At 38.1% G+C, this 20,417-nt stretch overlaps 1 protein-coding gene across 5 annotated transcripts in view; it reads left to right on the forward strand.

The window, feature by feature from the left end:
* Positions 1–20,417, forward strand: part of KU70 (ATP-dependent DNA helicase 2 subunit Ku70-like protein) — a 117,388-nt gene that overhangs the window by 11,649 nt on the left and 85,322 nt on the right. For 2 of the 5 annotated variants that reach the window (XM_089150427.1, XM_089150430.1), the window contains one exon: positions 13,858–13,971. In XM_089150427.1, coding sequence (XP_089006553.1) covers positions 13,858–13,971 — 114 coding nt within the window. Of the gene's footprint in view, positions 1–4,117; positions 4,203–5,535; positions 7,867–13,857; positions 13,972–20,417 lie in introns of those variants that run through there. The other 3 variants (XM_089150429.1, XM_089150428.1, XM_089150431.1) reach the window with 3 other exon arrangements.

Consider the following 20,417-nt stretch of genomic DNA (forward strand, 5'->3'; position numbering starts at 1 on the left):
TGTTGGTATTGACAAGTTGAAGGTATATTTGTGTTTGTCAGTTCAATTCTATTAGTAGTTTGGTTTATTTAGTTTGTTATTTTTTGTTGCCCAAGTAAGGGTATTTATGTCATATATTGTTCTTTTCACTTCATTATAAATAAAGGGCTTGGGATCACATTGATCAATTCAATCCATTCTACCATAATTGATTTTCTTAAAATGGCATCATAACCAAAATTCGAGTAGGAAAGAAAAAGGAAAAAAGGGGAAGAAAAATCGACTCTCTCTCTCTCTCTCGATTCTGCATCCACAATTGCTGCCGCTGCAAGTACACCACTTGAAACACCATCGCTGATTTGCAAACCCCATCGCTCAGACTTGAAACACCATTGCTGCCCTGCAACACCTGTCGCCAACTCCTTTCAGACCTGAAACGCCACTGCTAGAACTTCTTGCAACTTCTCTTAGACTTGAAACGCCACCGCCAGAACTTGCAACCTTTTTTAGGAATTGACTAACCATTCCACCTACGCTAGCCTCCTTCATCTTCTTCTTATCACCATGACCACCATCGCCTGCAACCAGAAACTTGAAAACCCATCACCTGTCAAAGGAAGAAGAAAGCAAAGCCCTCTTCTAACCTGAACCAGAGTTGAACCAAGACCAAAAAACCATTGAACCAAAGCCCAAAAACAGACCCATTGAACCCAACCAAACCTGAACCATACATCCTATGAAGATTTCTGGTTTTGCTTTATAAGACCTTCTATCCTGTAATAACACATTAGCCCGTTAATTTTTGTTTTTTGCCTTCTAGCAAAAAAAAAAGAAAAAAAAAAAAAAAAAAAAAAAAAAAGAAAAAAAAAAAGAAGAAGAAGAAGAAGAAGAAGAAAAAAGAAAAATGACGTTGTTCCTTATCCTATAAATCTTTAGATTTATTTGGGTGGTCAGGGTTTCCAATTTTGCAACGTTTCAATTGTTTTGAAAGGGCGAATACTGAAGAAAAAGATTATTATTTTTGAAAACATGGCATTCTTTGATGGTACTATTGCTCCCATTGGCTCCAACATCATCCTACCCTTCCTCCTCTTTTGGTAAGATTTGATTGGACAAATTATTTGATTTGGTTTCGATTTGCATAGTTGACTATTGTTGGAAGAGGACTTATTGACCACATTATGGGCACTAGAGTCAAGCCTACAACGTGCCGGCACTTCTTAGGATAAGTGGATTTCGAATGAGACTCTCATCATGTCATTTCTTCTAAATTCCATGAATCCAAATATTGCTTGAGGATATTTATTGCATGATACAACATCTTAGATCTATAAGGCAATAATAGAGACATATGACCAATTGGGGAATGATGCACATGTTTATGAGTTTCGGAAGAAGCTTAATGAGACTACCTAAAAGGAATTGACTGTGGCCCAGTATTATGCTGAGATGCGATGTCTTTGGCAGTAGTTGGATCATTATAGGGGTTATCACCACACTAATCCAGATGATGTGGCTATTTATAAGACGCACGTTGATAATATTCGGGTATAAGACTTCTTGGCTGGTTTGAATGTGGAGTAGATCAGATCAGGGTACAAGTATTGAGTCAACTCTCCCTTTCCTACACTAGAATAATCTTATGCCTTTATTTAGTGTGAGGAAAGTCGTCGATTAGCCATGCTTCATGCTCCTCCCAACAATCTGTTCCACCAAATCTAATTCGACCAAGGAGATTGTTGAGTGTGAGTATTGTCACAAGCCATATCATACCAAAGCAACTATTGGAAGCTCTATGGGAATGATGAGCACATTTATGTGTGAAATCTTAGGGCATAAAGCATGCATCTACACACATAGAGTGGAGCCAACTTGGGTTTTATGTTGTTTTTGCAAATTTTATGAATTTTTAGGACTTTTAGCAAATATCTGGAGTTTTGGATATTACATATGCGATTTTACACGTCAAGAGGTCCGTTCAAATTCTCAAGTGCGAAAGTGGGCTTGATTTGGAGTATGATGGGCTAGAGATGCAATTATGGGCCAATTCTAGAAATCTTATAAAATTAGATTAGGATTTTTATTTTATGTTTTTTTATTGTAATTGAAAATTGTATGGGGCCCACAAGTAGTCAAAGATTAGGATTTTCTTTTTTTTTTTAGATTTTTTTTTATTTCTCTAATTAGTTTTTTCTCTCTCCCCACTTTCTATTCTTTTCACTATTTTATTTTATTGTTTTTCCTTAATTAACCCAAAATCACTTTTCTAAAAGTATATATATTTTTTCTTTCCTTTTTCCACTCTTTCTTTTTCTTCTCCACATTCTCTACGTGAAGTAAAGTTAAGTTTTTATTTTTTATTTTTTATTTATTTATTCCTTCTTTCCACTTTCCCCCTTCACTTACGTATTACTATTTTTAATTTTATTTTTTTCCTTCTCCACACATTCTCTCTCTCTCTCTCCTCTCTCTCTCTCTCTCTCTCTCTCTCTCTCTCTCTCTCTCTTTATTTCTAACGAATTTTGCTCTTTCTTTATTTCTTTTTCTTTTTCTATTTTACTCTTATTATTATATTTATTATTATTATGTATTATTATTTTCTTGTTTGTGAATTATTCTCCTTCTTCTATAAATATTACCTCCCCTCTTAGGTCTAGTTTACACTTTATTTTCTCTTTAGTTTATTTTAGTCTTGCAGTTTCTATTCTCTTTAGCTTGCTCTAGGTTTTCTTTAGTTCTTTGATTAATTTGTAGATTTTAATTCTAGATTGAATGTTTAGGTTTTAATGTTTTGCAAGGAAGATTGAAGTTGTGTAATTTATTTGATGCAAGTGTATTTCCTTTATTTTTATCAATGCAATTTCAATTTCAAGTTCAAGTTTCAAGTTTGAGGATTAGCTTTCTCTCTGGGTCTAGCAATTGCAGATCTAGATTATTCTAGATTTGGTTGTTAGGGTTGGTTGAGATTTGAATCGTTTATTCAAGTTTTGTTTGGAAGATGCAAGTAAGTAACATTTTTCAATAATCTTCTCTCCCCCCCTCCATTCCCGCTTCTATCTACCCCTCCATATTTTTAATTTAGGATTTATTTTTCAGCACTTACTTACTGTTCTCCCTTCCCCTTGGGTGCTTGATCAAAGATGCTTATAGTCGTGCCTCTCTTTGGTTAATGTTTCCATTTTCCTTTTATTGCTTTATTTATTGCTTTTTTATTTACTTTCTGCAATTTATTTTTCTCGCATTTATTTATTGTTCTCCCATCCCCCTGGATCCTTGATCAAAGATGCCTACAATCGTGCCTCTCTTTGATTAAGGTTTCCATTTTCCTTTTATTGCTTTTATATTTATTGTTCGCATTTTTTTTTCTCTTGTCTTTTATTTATGCGTTGGTTATGTTTGCTTTATTTTTCGTTTTAATTTGATTGCATTAGATGTATGGATTATGATAGTTGGTTTAGTTTAATTAATTAGTTAACAAAATTTGAATCATTCTACTCTCGCATTACCATTAAGAAATTAAATTCTAGGTGGCATATCTCCCTGAGATCGACCCGTTAGCTACACGATACTCCGGCCTTGCGGTTATTTTATTTTGCAAACAGGGAAGTTTGTTGATTTTAAGAAAAAGGGGGCACAAAGCTGGGGCAAACCAAAGGCCAATCTTTTTGAGACTGTTCCCGCAACACTTTTTTCACCTATTGGTTTTTCCCAGGAGGAGTTAGCTACTCTGCAATGTATTTTGCAATCTTTTACTGCTAGTGCTGCCTCTACTACTACTCCTTCCACTTCCTAAACCAATTTTTATCTTGCTACATCAGATAACATTATTACAAGCTTTCGTGTTTCTTTTGTTTCTACTCCCTAAATTATTGACATAAGAGCTACAAATCATATATGATGGGTTTTGTATCCTTTTTTTTATATTATTCTCTTACCTCAGGGAAAGATAAAGTTCGCATTGTTGATGATTCTTATTCTTCCATTGTTGGAAAAGGGACCATTCATCATTCTCCCTCACTTTCTTTGTCTAAAGTTTTGTATATTCCTTCCTTCTCTAACAATTTGCTTTCTGTCAGTAGTCTTACATATGACTTGAATTGTAAAGTGACATTTTTTTCCTTCCTACTGTGTTTTTTAGGATCTGGTCATAGGGAAGGAGATTGGATGTGGTAAGCTGGATAATGGATTGTACCTATTGGAACCGATTGGAGGCTCTCCTTCAGGTATGATTGCATCTTCTTATCAGGTCCATTCGATTTTGTCAAACCTTCATCAGTGGCATCGTAGGCTAGGTCACCTACCTCTAGAAACTCTCATAAAAGTATTTACTGATTTAGTTTTCTCTTGTAATAAAGTAGATTTTTTTTGTGAAACTTGTATTTTTGCAAAGCAGACTCGTTCTATTTATTTACATTCTCTTAATAATAAAAAAATCTATTAATTTGGTGTTGATTCATATTGATGTGTGGGGCCCTTTTTGAAGTGTCTATTACTGGCTATAGATACTTTATCACTTTCATTGATTGTCACTCTTTGTTTTACTTCGATTTATCTTTTAAAACAAAAAATGTGGCTTTTCTATATTTTTGAGATTTCTATAATATGATTAAAACTCAGTTTAGTGCCACTATGAAAATCCTTTGTAGTGATAATGGGACAGAGTATATTGATGGCGAATTTCAAAGATATCTCTCTTGACTTTGGCATAATACACCAGACCAGTTGTGTTGATACAGCTGCCCTGAATGGGATTGTCGAAAGAAAGAACCGGCATCTATTTGAGATAGCCCGTTCCATTATGATTGCTATGAATGTCCCTCACCAGTACTGGTTGATGCTATACTCATTGCCTCTTACCTTATGAATAGGATGCTTAGTAGGATACTTTGGTTTTAAGTGTTCTTATGAGATTCTACAGGGAGACTCTTCATTTGTCTAAAGGTTTTTGGATGTGTGTTATGCTAGAGTCACAGCCTACCAGAGTAAGCTAGCTCCTTATGGGCTATGCTACATCTTTTTGGGGTATTTTGCTACTCAGAAGGGGTACAAATGTTATCATCATCCTTCCAAGAAGACCATTGTGTCTATGGATATAGTTTTTAATGGGTTTTGCCCCTACTATACACCTTTTCAAAGGGAGAGTCCTAGAGGAGAGGTGTTCTTTCCAACTTTGGACTTCACACACATAGACTTCCATACACAACCACAACATAACTTAAGAGTTCAGGAAGAGATTCTTGACTAAGGGGAGATTTCGGCCAGTATACCTGACGACTCTAATTCTCCCCCTCCCTTTTCTGAACCTTGTGAGGAACCTAGTCAGGGGGAGACCACTCTTGTGAGGCACACTATTGAGGTCTTTTAAAACAAGATTGACCAAAATAAGGAGGTATAGACTTATCAAAGGAAGAATTACAATCAGCCAAAGTAGGTGGAGAAAGTTGACATGTTACTACTCCAGTCTTTTGCTTCAAAATCAGATTCTACTATTTCCCCGAGGTATCTTTTTTTTATCTTCTTATTGTTGTTAGAAAAGGAGGTGGAGATAGTTGACATGTTACATCACATAGCTAGGTACATTTCTTATGACTCTTTGTTTGACTCTTATCGTGCTTTTACATCCTCTTTATTATTTGTTTTTGTTCCTAAGAGTTGGCATGAAGCCTATGTTGATAAAAGATGGAAGGCAACTATGGTAGAGGAAATGCAAGCAATGAAGAAAAATGATACTTGGGAGCTGGTCACACTTCATTCAGGAAAAAAACCCATGGGCTGTAAGTGGGTATTTGTGGTTAAACAGAATATGGATGGATTGGTCAATAGGTTGAAGGCCAGACTGGTTGCAAAGGGGTTTACCTAGACCTATGTGATTGATTATCAGGAGACTTTTGCCCCTGTTGCGTAGTTATACACTGTCAGAGTTCTGTTGTTTGTAGCTGTGAACAAAGATTGGAACTTGCGCCAACTAGATGTAAAGAATATCTTCTTATATGGGGAGTTGGAGGAAGAAGTCTATATGGATATCCCATATGGTTTCTCTGATGACTATACTACATGGAAATTTTGTTTATCTAAGAGGTCAATTTATTGGTTGAAGAAGTCTCCTAGATGTTGGTTTGGATGTCTCTAGAAGGTAATAACCTCTATTCGGTACAAGCAAAGTGATTTTAGTCATAGATTGTCAAGAAGTTAGGTACCAAGATCACTCTTTTCATTGTTTATGTGGATGATATTGTCATCACAAGGAATGTTGGTTGGGAAATATAGAGGCTGAAGGACTTTCTTGGCAATGAGTTTGAGATTAAAGATTTAGGGAAGCTACAATATTTCTTAGGAATTGAGGTAGCTCAATCAAAGAAGGGTATATACCTATCCCAGTGGAAGTATGTTCAAGATTTATTATCTAAAGTGGGAATGTTAGGGACCTAGGGTGTAAAGCAATTGATACCGCTATTGAGGTTGGAGCTAAACTCAAGGAGAAAGAGGGAGAACCAATGGACAAAGGAAGATATCAAAGGTTGGTGGGGAAGCTTATCTACTTGTCCCACTCCAGACTTGACATTACTTATGTTGTGGGGTTGGTGAGCTAGTTCATGCATGATCCATATCCAACACATGTGAAGGCTGTTACCAGATATTGCAGTATTTGAAGGGAACCTTGGAAAAGGGATACTTTTGTCTCGCACGGATAATCTAAAGGTATAAACATATACTGATGCAGATTAGGTTGTGAGCCTCTTGACTGGAAGTCAATTTTAGGTTATTGTACCTTGGTTGAGGTAATCTAGTTACTTGGAGGAGTAAGAAACAAAATGTGGTAGCTTTATCTAGTACAAAAGCTGAATTTAGAGCTATGTTCATGGAGTTTGTGAGCTGCTGTGGTTGAAAGGTTTGCTAGAAGATGTTGAAGTTCATGTTCTAAGCCCTATGATGCTATATTGTGACAACAAGGCTGCCATTAGTATTGCTAATAATCTTGTGCAACATGATCAAATTAAGCATATTGAAATTGACAGATTTTTTTTTCTATTTCAAGGAAAGTTGGAACAATGACTGATCTATATATCTTTTGTGAGGTCTAGACTTTAGAGATCAGGTGGCTGATATTTTCACTAAAGGTTTGAAGGAAGGATATTTCCTTCCTATTGTAGGCAAGTTGGGCATGACTAACATCTATGCCTCAACTTGAGGGGGTGTGTTGGTTGGTTCAATTCTATTAGTAGTTTGGTTTATTTAGTTTGTTATTTCTTGTTGCCCAAGTATGGGTATTTATGTAATAGTGTTCTTTTCACGTCATTATAAATAAAAGTCTTGGGATCACATTGATCAATTCAAGCCATTCTACCACAATCGATTTTCTCAACAATTTGCAACAATGGTTTCAGAATAAAGACTTGGTAAGACTGAAATACTTTTTGGGTGTAGAAGTTGCTTAACTAAAGGAAGAAATTTTCTTTGTCACAACATAAGTATGTGATTGATTTGTTGTTTGAACAAGGACGCTGGGTTCTAAACCTTTAGATACTCCCGTGGATCCTATTGTGAAGCTTATGCCCGAAGATGGAGTTGCTCTCGATGATCCAGAGAAGTATCAAAGACTTGTTGATAAATTGAACTATCTTACTATGATTTGACTTGACATCGCCTTTCCTGTTAGTGTTGTGAGTAGTCAATTGGTATCCACTCCTTAGACATCCCATTGGCATGCCGTTTGGTGAATATTGAGGTGTCTTGAGAAGGCACCTGGCTGTTGGATACTTTACACAAATTATGGTCACAACTCACAGAAGAATAGCAGGTTTTTCATATGCAGACCAGGCTGGATCACTGGTTGATAGAAGGACAGGCTATTGCACTCGATTGGCGGTAACCTTGTGTCTTGGAATGGTAAGAAACAGATAGTTGTTGCTTGCTTAAATGTGTGTTAATGTGGATTGGACAATTCTTTTTTAGGTTAATATGTGGATTAGACAATTGTTGAATAAGGTCAGCTTTGGTGATGATTCATTTATGTCTTTATGGTGAGATAATCATGTTACTTTTCACGTAACATCAAATCCTATATTTCTTGAGTGTGCAAAGCACATTGGTGTTGATTGCCACTCATTGATTAGAAGCTGCAACAAAGACTGATGTCTCTATGTCATGTGCATACCGGAGCACAATTGGTGATTTGTCCAGCTGGGCATGTTATAACATCTATGATCCAACTTGAGGGAGAGTGTTGAAATAAGATATAATAGGCAAAAAGGGTAGAAAATAGAGCTAATTTTGAGACTAGGCTTTGGCCTATATTTTGGTTATATTTTTATTATTTCGCTTTCTATTTGGACCAAGGAAAATTTTTTAGTCGAAATTGGAATTTCGACCTTGAAAAGGCCGAAATTTCGATGTTTCGGTCAGAATTTCTATCGAAATTAGTGATTTTTTTTGGGAAATTTGAACTTCAATTTCGGGCCTCATATGGACTCAAAATGATTTGGATTCTTGCATACTACCTATTTCAAGCATTATAAACACAATAGAACTACTAGTTTACCAAATAAACCATTGAAAATGTAACATTCAAGTATATACTACATATGACTATATGAGAAGAAGTGAGAGTGTTGCCAATTACAAGTCTACTCTATTCTATGTCTCCTTCTTCTATCTGCACCCCATACAAATGACAATACAAGTCCCATGATATTTGCCTCATATAGTTGTTGACATAGTCGGCAACTGCAGCTTTGTACATGGCCTCATCCACATGCTTAAGATTTCTTGATGGTGGGAAGTTCTGAATCTCCAAATAAGGAACTGGCTCAACTGCATATGGAAAGGCTGGTGGTGGCTATGGTATAGAGTGGAAGATCTACTCAACAAATGAAGGAACACCCTAGTTGTCAGCGTAAGGTCCATATTGACAATAAGGTTCCAGTGGCCGACTCCGATAGGTGACAGTGGGAGGGACACCATAAGCTCCATAAACTTTATAACCATAAGACTTCACTAGTGGCTGACCCTGAGTCTAATAGCCAGGAGGGACACCATATGGTCCATAACCATAAGCTCTATAAGTTGACCCAGTAAAACCAATACTCTCCACAACAATATCATATGAGGGCTTTGTAGGCATATGCCATCTGGATCCTCTAGAGGTGGAGTCTCTGGAATCATCTATACTCATGGATCTCATAGATCCCACCAAGCTTTGGGCATCATTTGGATGTTAGAAGCCATAAGATGGCGTGTCCTCTGTGTTATAGTCGTGCTGTCTCCCCTTCCCCTTCCTCGAATATGTAGAGGAAACATTTTTGCCTCGAGATGCAGCTCTAGTATGGTATGAATCTTGTGTTGCGTGGGTGAACTGACTCTCGCCTTTGAATCTTGATGGTCGTCCTCCCCCTGACTCTCACGTCTTGGTGGTGGTCTGTCCTTAGGATCAACTGAGTCCTGATCACGAGGTCCAACACCCTTCTTATCCCCTCCATCATCATCATCATCGTCATTATCATCATTTCCATCGTTGTCATCGCCGGAGGCCTGAGTCACATCATCCTCAGTGTTGGACCAGATAATCAAATCCTCACTCTGGGTGGATGCACTAGGGTGTGGCATAAAGGGACGGACATGCGCTTCATGTGCACTCCCCTCCTGGGCCATGAAGTCCTCCACATCAGCCCCCATTTCCTTTGCAATCTGTCTATCGGGACGACCTCTCTCCTCATCCAACAATGGCACTCCACTGTCCTTACTCCAGTCAACTACTGGGTTTTCATCATCATCCATCTCAAATATGTCGACCAACTCGATATTGTTACTCTCTCTGTCCATCCTTGTCTAATATGATCCTACCTAGTCTCATATTATAGTGTAAGTAGACAAGGTCCTCTAGAAGCTTCACACCCAATTGGTTGTGCCTCTTTGAGTGGATGAGGCTGAAGGTGCTCCAATTTCGCTCATAATCAGTGGCAGAACATGTCTGGGAGAACACTTTGCTTGCAATCGTACTCAAGTGGGGTGAGTCACGTCCAAATTGCAACCACCATTCAGCTGCAACAAACATAGACTCCAAGTCATTTTAATACTTAAATAACTAAGTTAAAGATATAATATAATAATAAAATATATAATGAATGGACTTACTCCCAGGGGCGGATTCCCGTCCCGATATGGCCACGGAATGACCGAAGCTTCCAATGGCATCCCTAAATGCCTTTATCTAATATATAATGAAAAAAACATTAACTAGGTTAATAACTTAGTATAAAATTATGAATTGTGAATATTAAATCACTATCTCACCTCCATAAGGATGATTTCTTGTTTAGATGGATTCGGTTCCGACTTCTCCACTACAGTTTAGATGGCATCTATCAAATCTTGCCTCATCCCAGGATTGTGCTTGTAATGGTACTTGGGATTTAAATAGTATGCTATATAAGAAAAAAATATGTCATAAAAGGGAATAGTTAATACTTAATAATGTGATAACATAATGAAAATTAAATTGAATCCTAAACTTAACAACTCACTAGCGTTATGCAGTGGATGCTGCAACATAGACTCCCATCTAACTTGGATGAATTTATAAACGTATCTTGTTGCTGTGTGGGTAGACCTGAGCAACTTGCTGCTTCATCCTATCTACTACAACCCATATGTGTGGTAGAGTAGGTCTTCTTTGCTGAGCTACCATCTCCAACACATGCACCAGTGCACCACAGGCTCAAGCATCTTCACCACTATCCTCACATTATGTTAGAAACTCTCATCGAGTATAGTCAACTATGCTCTCCTTCCTCTTATGGATGAAGAACCCTCCCTGGTAAACCACTGCTTTGATGCCAACATGCTCCTAAGGCCAGTATTTCTATTCTCAAAGCTTTGTAGTGCTATCCAATTGGTAGCAAATATGGTTATGCCTAGCCTCACTAAGTCACCCTGACAGTTGTCCCTCATCATCTTTAATGCATGTGTGGTTATAGATGAAGGTGCTAACTTGTCGGGCTTGCTCCACGGTCTTCTTTACTTGCTTGATCTGTCCGATGTCCTTTAGCATTAAGTCAATGCATCAAGGCATCCGTACAAAGTTAAAGTGTACATGTAATGTAAATATATGTATTTAAAAATGAAAATTAGTACTCTATGTTTTGATACTTGGAGTTCCCCTACATCTTCAACCCAACTTTCTTGTAGTTGGAGCCATTATCAGTCACAATTTGGATCACATTCTCCACTCCAACCTCCTTCACCACTTGCTTTAATAATTTATAAACGTATCTTGTTGCTGTGTGGGTAGACCTGAGCAACTTGCTGCTTCATCCTATCTACTACAACCCATATGTGTGGTAGAGTAGGTCTTCTCTGCTGAGCTACCATCTCCAACACATGCACCAGTGCACCACAGGCTCAAGCATCTTCACCACTATCCTCACATTATGTTAGAAACTCTCATCGAGTATAGTCAACTATGCTCTCCTTCCTCCTATGGATGAAGAACCCTCCCTGGTAAACCACTGCTGCTGATGCCAACATGCTCCTAAGGCTAGTATTTCTATTCTCAAAGCTCTGCAGTGCTATCAATTGGTAGCAAATTTGGTTATGCCTGGCCTCACTAAGTCACCCTGACAGTTGTCCCTCATCATCTTTAATGCATATGTGTGGTTATAGATGAAGGTGCTAACTTGTCGAGCTTGCTCCACGGTCTTCTTCACTAGCTTGATCTGTCCGATGTCCTTTAGCATTAAGTCAATGCGGTGGGCAGCACATGGAGTCCAAAAGAGCCTATATTTGTCCATCCATCAAGGCATCCATACAAAGTTATAAAGTGTACATATAATGTAAATATATGTATTTAAAAATGAAAATTAGTACTGTATGTTTTGATACTTGGAGTTCCCCTACATCTTCAACCCAACTTTCTTGTAGTTGGAGCCATTATCACTCACAATTTGGATCACATTCTCCACTCCAACCTCCTTCACCACTTGCTTTAATAATTTATAAACGTATTTTGCATCATTCTTCTCACCGAATGGATCTACTAACTTGAGGAACACTGTCATCTCATCACAATTCAACATGAAATTGATGATGGATTTCCTAGTGGGACCTGTCCAATCATTAGTCATCACAGTCACTTCATAAAGAGTCCATATGGGCTTCAATCCATTAATGTACTCATTTAACTACTCCTATTTGTTTCTTGTAGTAATTACACTCCCACATCCTCCTATCAGTTGTCAGTGGCCTCCCGTGTTGCCAAGCTATGTCTGACATATTTGAAAAAGAGTGCTTTATACAAGAAATACACATTAAGGCTGCGTTTGTTTGCTGGAATAAAGGAGGGGTGGGAAAATTCTTGAAAAGAGTGTAGATTTCTTACTTTTCCCTTAAATCCCAAAATGGTAGATTGTTTGGTTGCTTGGGATGGGAAAGTGAGGGACAAGTTTCCTTGATTCAAGGAAACTTGTTTGCTGATGTGGTAGCCCAACTTTCCCACCCCAAGTCATTTTAAAACTCCACATATTTGGTGGGACTTTGTGGGAAAGTTGGGAAAAGTAAAAAGTGGGACCCACCACTATCATTTTTCCATAAAACCCTTTCCTTTCCTTTCCTTCTCCCTCACCCCACTACACATGGGGCCCACATGTTTTTTTTTCCCACCCCACCTTTGCAAACAAACGCAGCCTAAGTATCTTGAAAAGCTCCACAATATGCTCTAAAAATTACATACATGCTTCTAATAATAACCTCCTATTTAAAAAAAAAAATATAAGTATTTTTTAATATATAAATAATTTAAAAAATATAAAATAAACTAATTATCTTAAAAAGCTCCACAACATGCTCCAAAAATTGCATACATGCTTCCACTAATACTCTCTTATTTTTAATTTCTAACAGAAATTAATTAGTTTTGTTAATATTTAAATATTTTTTAAATTATTTAAAATATATTAAATATAATAAAAATAGATAATTAACAGAAAAAAGTTGATTCAACACCATCACAGCAATATGTTGTCTCAACACTCACTTACACTAATTTGAAGCTCATACATCTACTATACATATACATTTTTAGCAATATACATAATTTTACAAAATAATTTTTAATAACAGAAAAATAAAAAAATAGTAAGAAGATCCAAAAAGTAATGACACTAAAAATTCGTAGATCAACACTCTAAAGTAAATATACTTAAAAGTTGGAAGCAATCCAAGAAGATTTAAGGTACCAACAAAACAAAAATAAAAAAAATGATGAAGTTGGTTACTCACCTTGCAAGATTTGTGAAATCCCCAAATGGAGGACCAAATCTAGTATTTGATTGAAATGGAGTTGTAGAAATTAGGTGAAAAGAGGGATGAAAGCAAGAGAAATAAACAAATTTCAAAATCGGGTTGAAATTAGAGAGGCGATAGGGGCGATATGGTCGAAATTCACGATATGTTGAAATAACGACCGAAAAAGGTGATTTTATAAATTGCGGAAGTATCGTTTTGGGTTGATACGACACGATATGAAATATCTTGTCGTATCAGTCGATACGGTACATTTCGTGTTTCCATCCTTGCATTTTGTTTTGTTTTTGAAAATTGCAAACATTTCGACAATTTTGGTCAAATTTTCTTCTATGATTTGGACAGTCTCTTGCTGGTCATTTTATAAGTATTAACATGTGTTTTGGAGAGCCTCACAAGGTAACATGAGGCTTCTTTATCTGTTAGCAAATTCTACTCTTGTTCTTCCTTCTTCCTTTTCTGTTTTTCTTTTTATTTATAGACATATTACCTGCTCATGGTTTTTATAATTGCTAATGAATATTCTTTGGCTTTCTCCTACAAAGAGTATCGGCTTAACATTGATTCTGTTGACATTTGCAGGAAGATCAGGAAGAAACTTTTTTTCATGTTGCCGTCAACTGTATTTCTCATTCCTTGAAGACCCAAATCATTAATAGATCTTATGATGAAGTTGCAATATGTTTCTTCAACACGGTTAGATGTCTTTGTTTACCTTGTTTCAAAGCCTACAGCTTTTGCTTGCTTGAACTATCAAACTTAATGAGATTTGTTGTTCTGTAATCTGTACTATTTCAGTGGTTTTCTTTTCTAGAAATTGCTTTTTATTTTTGGTATTATCTGATTTTCTAATACCTGTGGTTATGTATTGATCCTGAAATTCCCAGCTCGGCTATGAGAGGGTCAATAATGTAAGGCTAGACTAGGTTTATCCATTCCCAATCAAACCCAGAACTCAAGTAACTATAAAATTCAGAATTAATTTTTTTTGGGATTACAACCAACCATAGTTGTCGAGGCGCCGTGGCGATCCAGGACATTTTATGGTAGTTGAAATGCTTAGGCGGTAAGGCACCCAGCAATGCAGTATTGAAGTGAGTATGGTGATTTGAGTGTGCATGTGCTTCCCCCTTTTCTAACATAAATACACCATACCTTGGGGTTGACCTTTTTATCTTTTTGGAATTTTTAGTTTTGAATTATTTTTATTGGATTCAATTAGGGGATATTTTCTTGTCTATGAACAATATTTTAATCTTAGGTGAATGAAATATCAAATATAAATGATATTTGGCATAAGTAAATGCCAGATTTTGGTCCAATGCCAATTAAACTAAAGCAAGGCACACTACAATAAGGTGGTAAGTGGTAACTGCCTAGATCCCGCCCTATAAATCAGCCTGGATGCCTAAGCGGTGCTTAGACAACACCATGGCAGCTATGGAACCAACTGGCCCTTGGTGTTCAACCAGACCTGGTTCTATTAGTGCTTATATTAAGTGAAGTACCAGTGGAAATCCAAGTTGATTCTGATGGTTGAATTATAAGATACCACCACAGTAACCCTCAACACGGAATTAAAATCCTGTAGATCAAACCAGCCATCTGTTGGGACTTGGGACTAAGGTTTGGAATGAGTGGAGGTGATGATGCTGCAAACATGGTGTAAATGTGTAATTGGAATGGACAGAAGTGAAGATATGAGAGTGGAATGAAATTGAATGAAATTAGAAAATTGAGGATAGCCTTGAAATCGAGGGCCAGTTGCAGGATCAATTAGTTAAATTCAGCAGGAAAATTAGGGTTCCTCACTTCCTCTAAACCCTGCGGTTGGGTATGTGGGGGCTGTCCAGGGCTTTAGAAAGTCTGTTTGGATTTGCTAGGGTTTCTAGTGGTAATTACTGTTACTACTAGGGAGCAAGTGCATGGGGAAAGGATGGGAAGACACTCCAAAAAGAGGAGGGATATTTGGTGAAGGGGATGGGGAGATCTAGAAACTAGGGTTGGGGGGGGGGGGAATGAAAGAAGGGATTTCTGAATTTTAGGGTTTTAGGTGGTAGGTGGGTAGTGGGGTTGGGGGTAGGGGTAGGGATCGAAGGTTAGGGAGGGGGAAGGGTTGAGGGATCTAAAGGGGGGTAGGGTTTGGGTGAGGGAAGGAAGAGCCTAGGGTTTGGAGGTTTTGGAGGAGAAGAAAGGATGCCACAGGAGCAAAAGAGGGGGGGGGGGGTTGAGAGGTGTGATGGGGTAGGGGGTTGGGGAAGCGGAAAAGAATGCCGCAGGGATGGGGAAGGGGGTTTTTAGAGTGGGTGTGATGGGGGATGAGAGAGGGAAGGGCGGGAAAGGCTTTTCTTACCAGTTGAGAGCTTGAAGAAAGACTAATTGCATAAACAAAAGACCACAAGCAGGCTGCTGCAGGGTTCCTCCCTTGGAAACCCACAACTCCACTCGTTATCTATCTTTTGATCAAATTTTATTTCATCACAGCTGCCTTTTTTACGTTTATTGGGCTGCATTTATAGCCTACATTGAAGGACTCATACTCGGCCTCAACTTTGAAAGCAAATCAAATAAGAACTTCTAAAATAATTAGGTCTCCTACTCCTATTAGGACTCTTTCTTATCTCAATGTAGAATGATTTAATTTACACAATAAGAGTAGGACTGGACTCCTTGTAAAATTTGGACAACTAAAGGAATCTTCCTTCAAATAGAACTGTTAACTAGACTAGGACTCTTATTTAACCTAAAAGGTCTGATTTAAATATCAAAATAGAAAGAGGAATAGACTCCTAATAAAACTCGGCATCTACCATGACAAACTTGGACTAGACTAGGGGTACCCAAAAATGACAAAATGGCCGCTCTTGCTGCCAAAAACTCCATGCAGCTGAGCTTGGCCGTAGGGTGCTGGGCAGCAACCCTAATCCCTATTTTCCCTTGGGGGCTTTTTTGGGGTGGTCCTGGAATTTCACATCATTGAGGGTTTTCGAAAAGGACCCAGGCGGTAAAACCTCTGCTGGTTTTGATGAAGGGGAAAGCAGATAAGCAATCTTGAAAATTGCAGCATTGTACCAACTGACTGAGCAGTAGTAACAGAGTTGCTGTAACAGATGCAGCAGAAACAACAGCATGCTTTGTTTTGGGTTGGAGAGCAGTAGAAGTCTTTGGTGGGTCTTCACTGCTCCATATTCATAGCAGATAAACAACAACAGAACATAATTTAATCGCAATAGAAGGACAACAGAAGATTGACAAGAAGGGGGGAGGGTATGGGGTTTCTCAGCCTTGGATATCTAACTGAAGCTATCCCAGGCTCCCAGCTGTTGGAACAAGGAATTTCTCCCCTAACCTATGGCAAGCAAAGCTGAAATTGTGTTATTCAGTATTCTGTCTCTGTTACAGATTCTTTTCCCTTCTTCTTTGGAGTGGCGTTTTCTTCTTTTTTTGTTTTTTTGGTTTTGGGGGGGGGGGGGGGGGTTGCTGTCAAAAGGATATGCAAACTTACAAAGAAGTAGAAACATTCTAAACCAAAAATGATGTGAACCAGAATCTAGGTTTGATTGATGGAGGCCTTTAGCCCTATATCTAGGTTCACCCATAGGATCCTCTTCAAGAGAATCAACAGTCTTCTGGGGTTTGCAATACCGGTCGAAAGTGATGTAGCCTGGGTTGGACTCCCAAAATTTGGGCCCAAAAATCCAGACACAAGAAGCTTCCTAAAGCTGGCCAAACTACCCCAGGGGTATTTTGGGAATTTTCCAGCCTTCTTTTAGGGCTGAATATGGGTCTAGTCCCCACGATCCCAAGGTCAGGGATATACTTTTATTTACTTTTACTTTTTAATTTTGGTCAGTCAATTGTGAGTTATTAAAGAGTTTTAGATGAAGTTGGTTGGTTGGTTGATTGGTTATGATAAGGTTGTTAGTTGGTTGGGGTAAGGGTCCTTATCTTAAGGGACTTTATCTCTTAGACTTGGTTTTATTCTGAATTTAGTAATTGAATCCTTATTTATTAAGTATTTGTTTACTTGAAGTCCAAGTTTAGAGGTAGTTGGATCCCTAATGGTTAGGGAGTCCTTAGTGAAGTCAGTTTAGGTTTTGAAGGCTATAAATAGCCTAGTTGATGGTTGTAATTTTTAGATTGATTGATGAATAAAAATTGAGTTTGAAGAATTCGCTTGAGAGAAAGTCATGGGATCCTTGGTGACCTGCGGTTGGGTTTAAGAGAGTTTTTCTGCAATTTTAGCTTTCTTCTTCTTCTTCTTCTTCTTCTTCTTCTTCTTCTCCTTCAAGCATTTGAACACAGTCCAGCAAGCTGTTACAGTTTACAAGTAAGTACAGAAGGGTCTCCACCCCTTTCCCACCTACCCTAAGCCATCCCATCCCCAGTCCTCTCCAGTCTCTGCACATAACAGTATCACCATCCCCTCACCCCACAAGCCCCAGTAACCCCTCCCCTTGCTGTTTCAGTCATTCAGACCTGTTGAAACCCCTCCGACCCCTTTCGGTTCTCAGTTTTGGCAGTAAATAGGGAACCAAAACAGAAATCAGAAGCTCCTGCACTTTGTTGAAAAGTCTCAGATTCTGAAACCCTAAATTCGGCTACCATTCAGGCCCTAATTAGTGCTGGCTCCTACCTATGTAGATCCTGGAAATCTAACCCAGACCCTGGGTTACATCAGAATGGTAAGGGGCTGGTTATGGGGTTCTAGGGCTGGTTAAGGGCTAGGTTTAGGTTCAGCTGGGTTTTAGAATCTAGGATTTGGAAAACCAAGTCTGAAACCTTTCTGTTTGTATTGATTTCAGAATTGGATATTTGAGCTTTAGGTTTTGGAATTTAGGCCTTAATTGGAATTAGGGTTTCTAGGGTTTGGACTAGCATAGGGTTAGAGTTGAGTGCTAATTGGGTAATAGGGATGTTAAAGCTTAATGGGTTCAAGGTTTGGACGAAGGTTAGTAAGATTTAGGGTTTTGAAAACTCTCAGGCTATGGTTTCCTCGTAATAAGAAGATTAATTTAGGAAATTCTAGGTTTAGATGTAGGAAAGGGGCTGGAACCTAGGATCAAAGGTAGGGTTAGGGAAGGGGTTATGATGCAAACCCAGGTTTTAGGTTTAGCTTCCAGGATCTTCAAATTGGGAACCAGCACACAATTAGGTTTTCTTGATCCTTTGGGTAAGGGTTTTAAGGCCTCTATGGCTACTGGGTATGGTAATTCAGACCTGAATATTATTAGAATTCAAAATTCAAAATTCTAATGTGATTGGGATTTGGTTAGGACTAGGGGTTTGGGAATCAAATTGCTGTCTCGTAGTCCAGATCTGTGATTGACACTGTTTTGCAATTCTGAAGTTAATTTTTTAAAGGTAGGGACCGGTTTTTAGGTATCTATAAAATTTCTGAAATTCTGCAAAATTCTGCAACTTTCTTGGAGAAGATGAAGTGCAGAAAATTTCAAAACTCAAAGAAGGCTGGTTTGGGAAAACAGAGATTAAATCTTGGTTCTATAGGGTTTTGGAACTCTAATGGGGGTTGAATGGGTCTGAATTGAGTAAAGAATGGGGAGTCCTATCTGGGTCAGGATCTGAAAACTTGGGAAGGAGAAAGTGAAATGGTGTCAAGAGGGGGAAGGGTTAGGGAAGGTTGCAGACAAGAGAGGGGGGCGGGGATGGAGTGGGGATGCTTCCCTGACTTACCTGAATGCTTGAAGATCCTTGATTACTTGAATTAATGCTGCTGGAATGTTTTGAAGAAGATGAACTTGCTGCTGAAGTTTCTAAAGTTGAATATCACTCTCCAGCCTTGGCTGTAAGGGTTTCCTTCCCCACGGCCTAAGCCTCTTTTTAACTCAAATCAACCAATCTACTTTATTCAGAATTAAAGATGCTATTTATAGCCTAGGTACGAAACACTTTGACTCAATTTGGGATTCCTTAACTGTTAAGGATCCCACTGTTGAACTAATTCTTGAACTTGGACTCTAGCTAATAAGGAATTGGACTCAGGGTGGGTTTCCTTTATAGTTTAGGATACAACCGCCTTACATGGACACTTGGTGTATTAAATAGCAAATTGCACTAGCACCCCGAAATGGAGGCTTTAAAGCACTGACACCCCACTTTCTGTTTGAAAAACACATAGGTCCTATTCTGTAGAATGGTTAGTTATATTATCGCAAAGACTATTATACCCTTCCAAGAAAACTTATTCTCATTTATTCAAAAAAAAAAAAAAAAAAAAAAAAAAAAAAAAAAAAAAAAAAAGAAATAAAGAAAAGAAAAGAAAAGAAAAGAAAAGACATTCTTCCGCCTACGAAGGTTATTTGATGAAGACGTTGTTGTTGGATTTTTTATTTTTATTTTTTTCTCCTCAGATTTTGATAAGGGAATTTTTGGAATTAAAGAAAAATAAACATTGGGTTAACTGTTTCACTAATAGAAGGGACTAATGTGTTTAATGATTTCGCGTGTCTTTGTTTTTCAAACATAAAGTGGGGTGTCAGTGCTTTAAAGCCTCCATTTTGGGGTGCCAGTGCAATTTGCTCCTTATTAGAACACCTGCTGATTTAAACAAACAAGGACTCAACTAACTGACTTGTACTAAGTCAAACTCAGTTAACTAAATAATACTCTAAAACTCTCAATAACTCATACTTGACTCATCAAATTAAAAAAAATAAATTTAGATCTTTGACCCTAGGATCATGGGGAGTAAAATAAGACCTATATTTGGCCCCAAGTGGGCTTGGAAAATGACCAAAATACCCCTGGGGTATTCGGCCAACTTTAGGTGCACATTTTAGGTCTGGTTTTTGGGCCCAACTTTAGGGCCAACCTAGGATACATCAAGTTATGTGAACAAGGTTGACCCCCAATATTTGGGGCCAAAAACCATACCCAAAAGGCCTAATCCAAAGCTGGTCAAATACCTTAGGGGTATTTTGGTCATTTTCTAGTCCTTTTGGGGTGGACAAAGTGGAGAGGTGCATCTGGGGTCTTGTGTGATCGGCGTATTCCATTAAAGCTTAAAGGAAAATTCTAGAGGACCGTCGTTCGACCAGCTATGATGTACGGTGCAGAGTGTTGGGCTATTAAAAAGAATCATATAGATAAACTTCGTGTAACAGAAATGAAGATGCTAAATT

Source organism: Hakea prostrata, chromosome 3 (genome assembly GCF_041222555.1).
Source record: "Hakea prostrata isolate BN-2017 chromosome 3, UWA_Hpros_2, whole genome shotgun sequence".
Lineage (NCBI taxonomy): Eukaryota > Viridiplantae > Streptophyta > Magnoliopsida > Proteales > Proteaceae > Hakea > Hakea prostrata.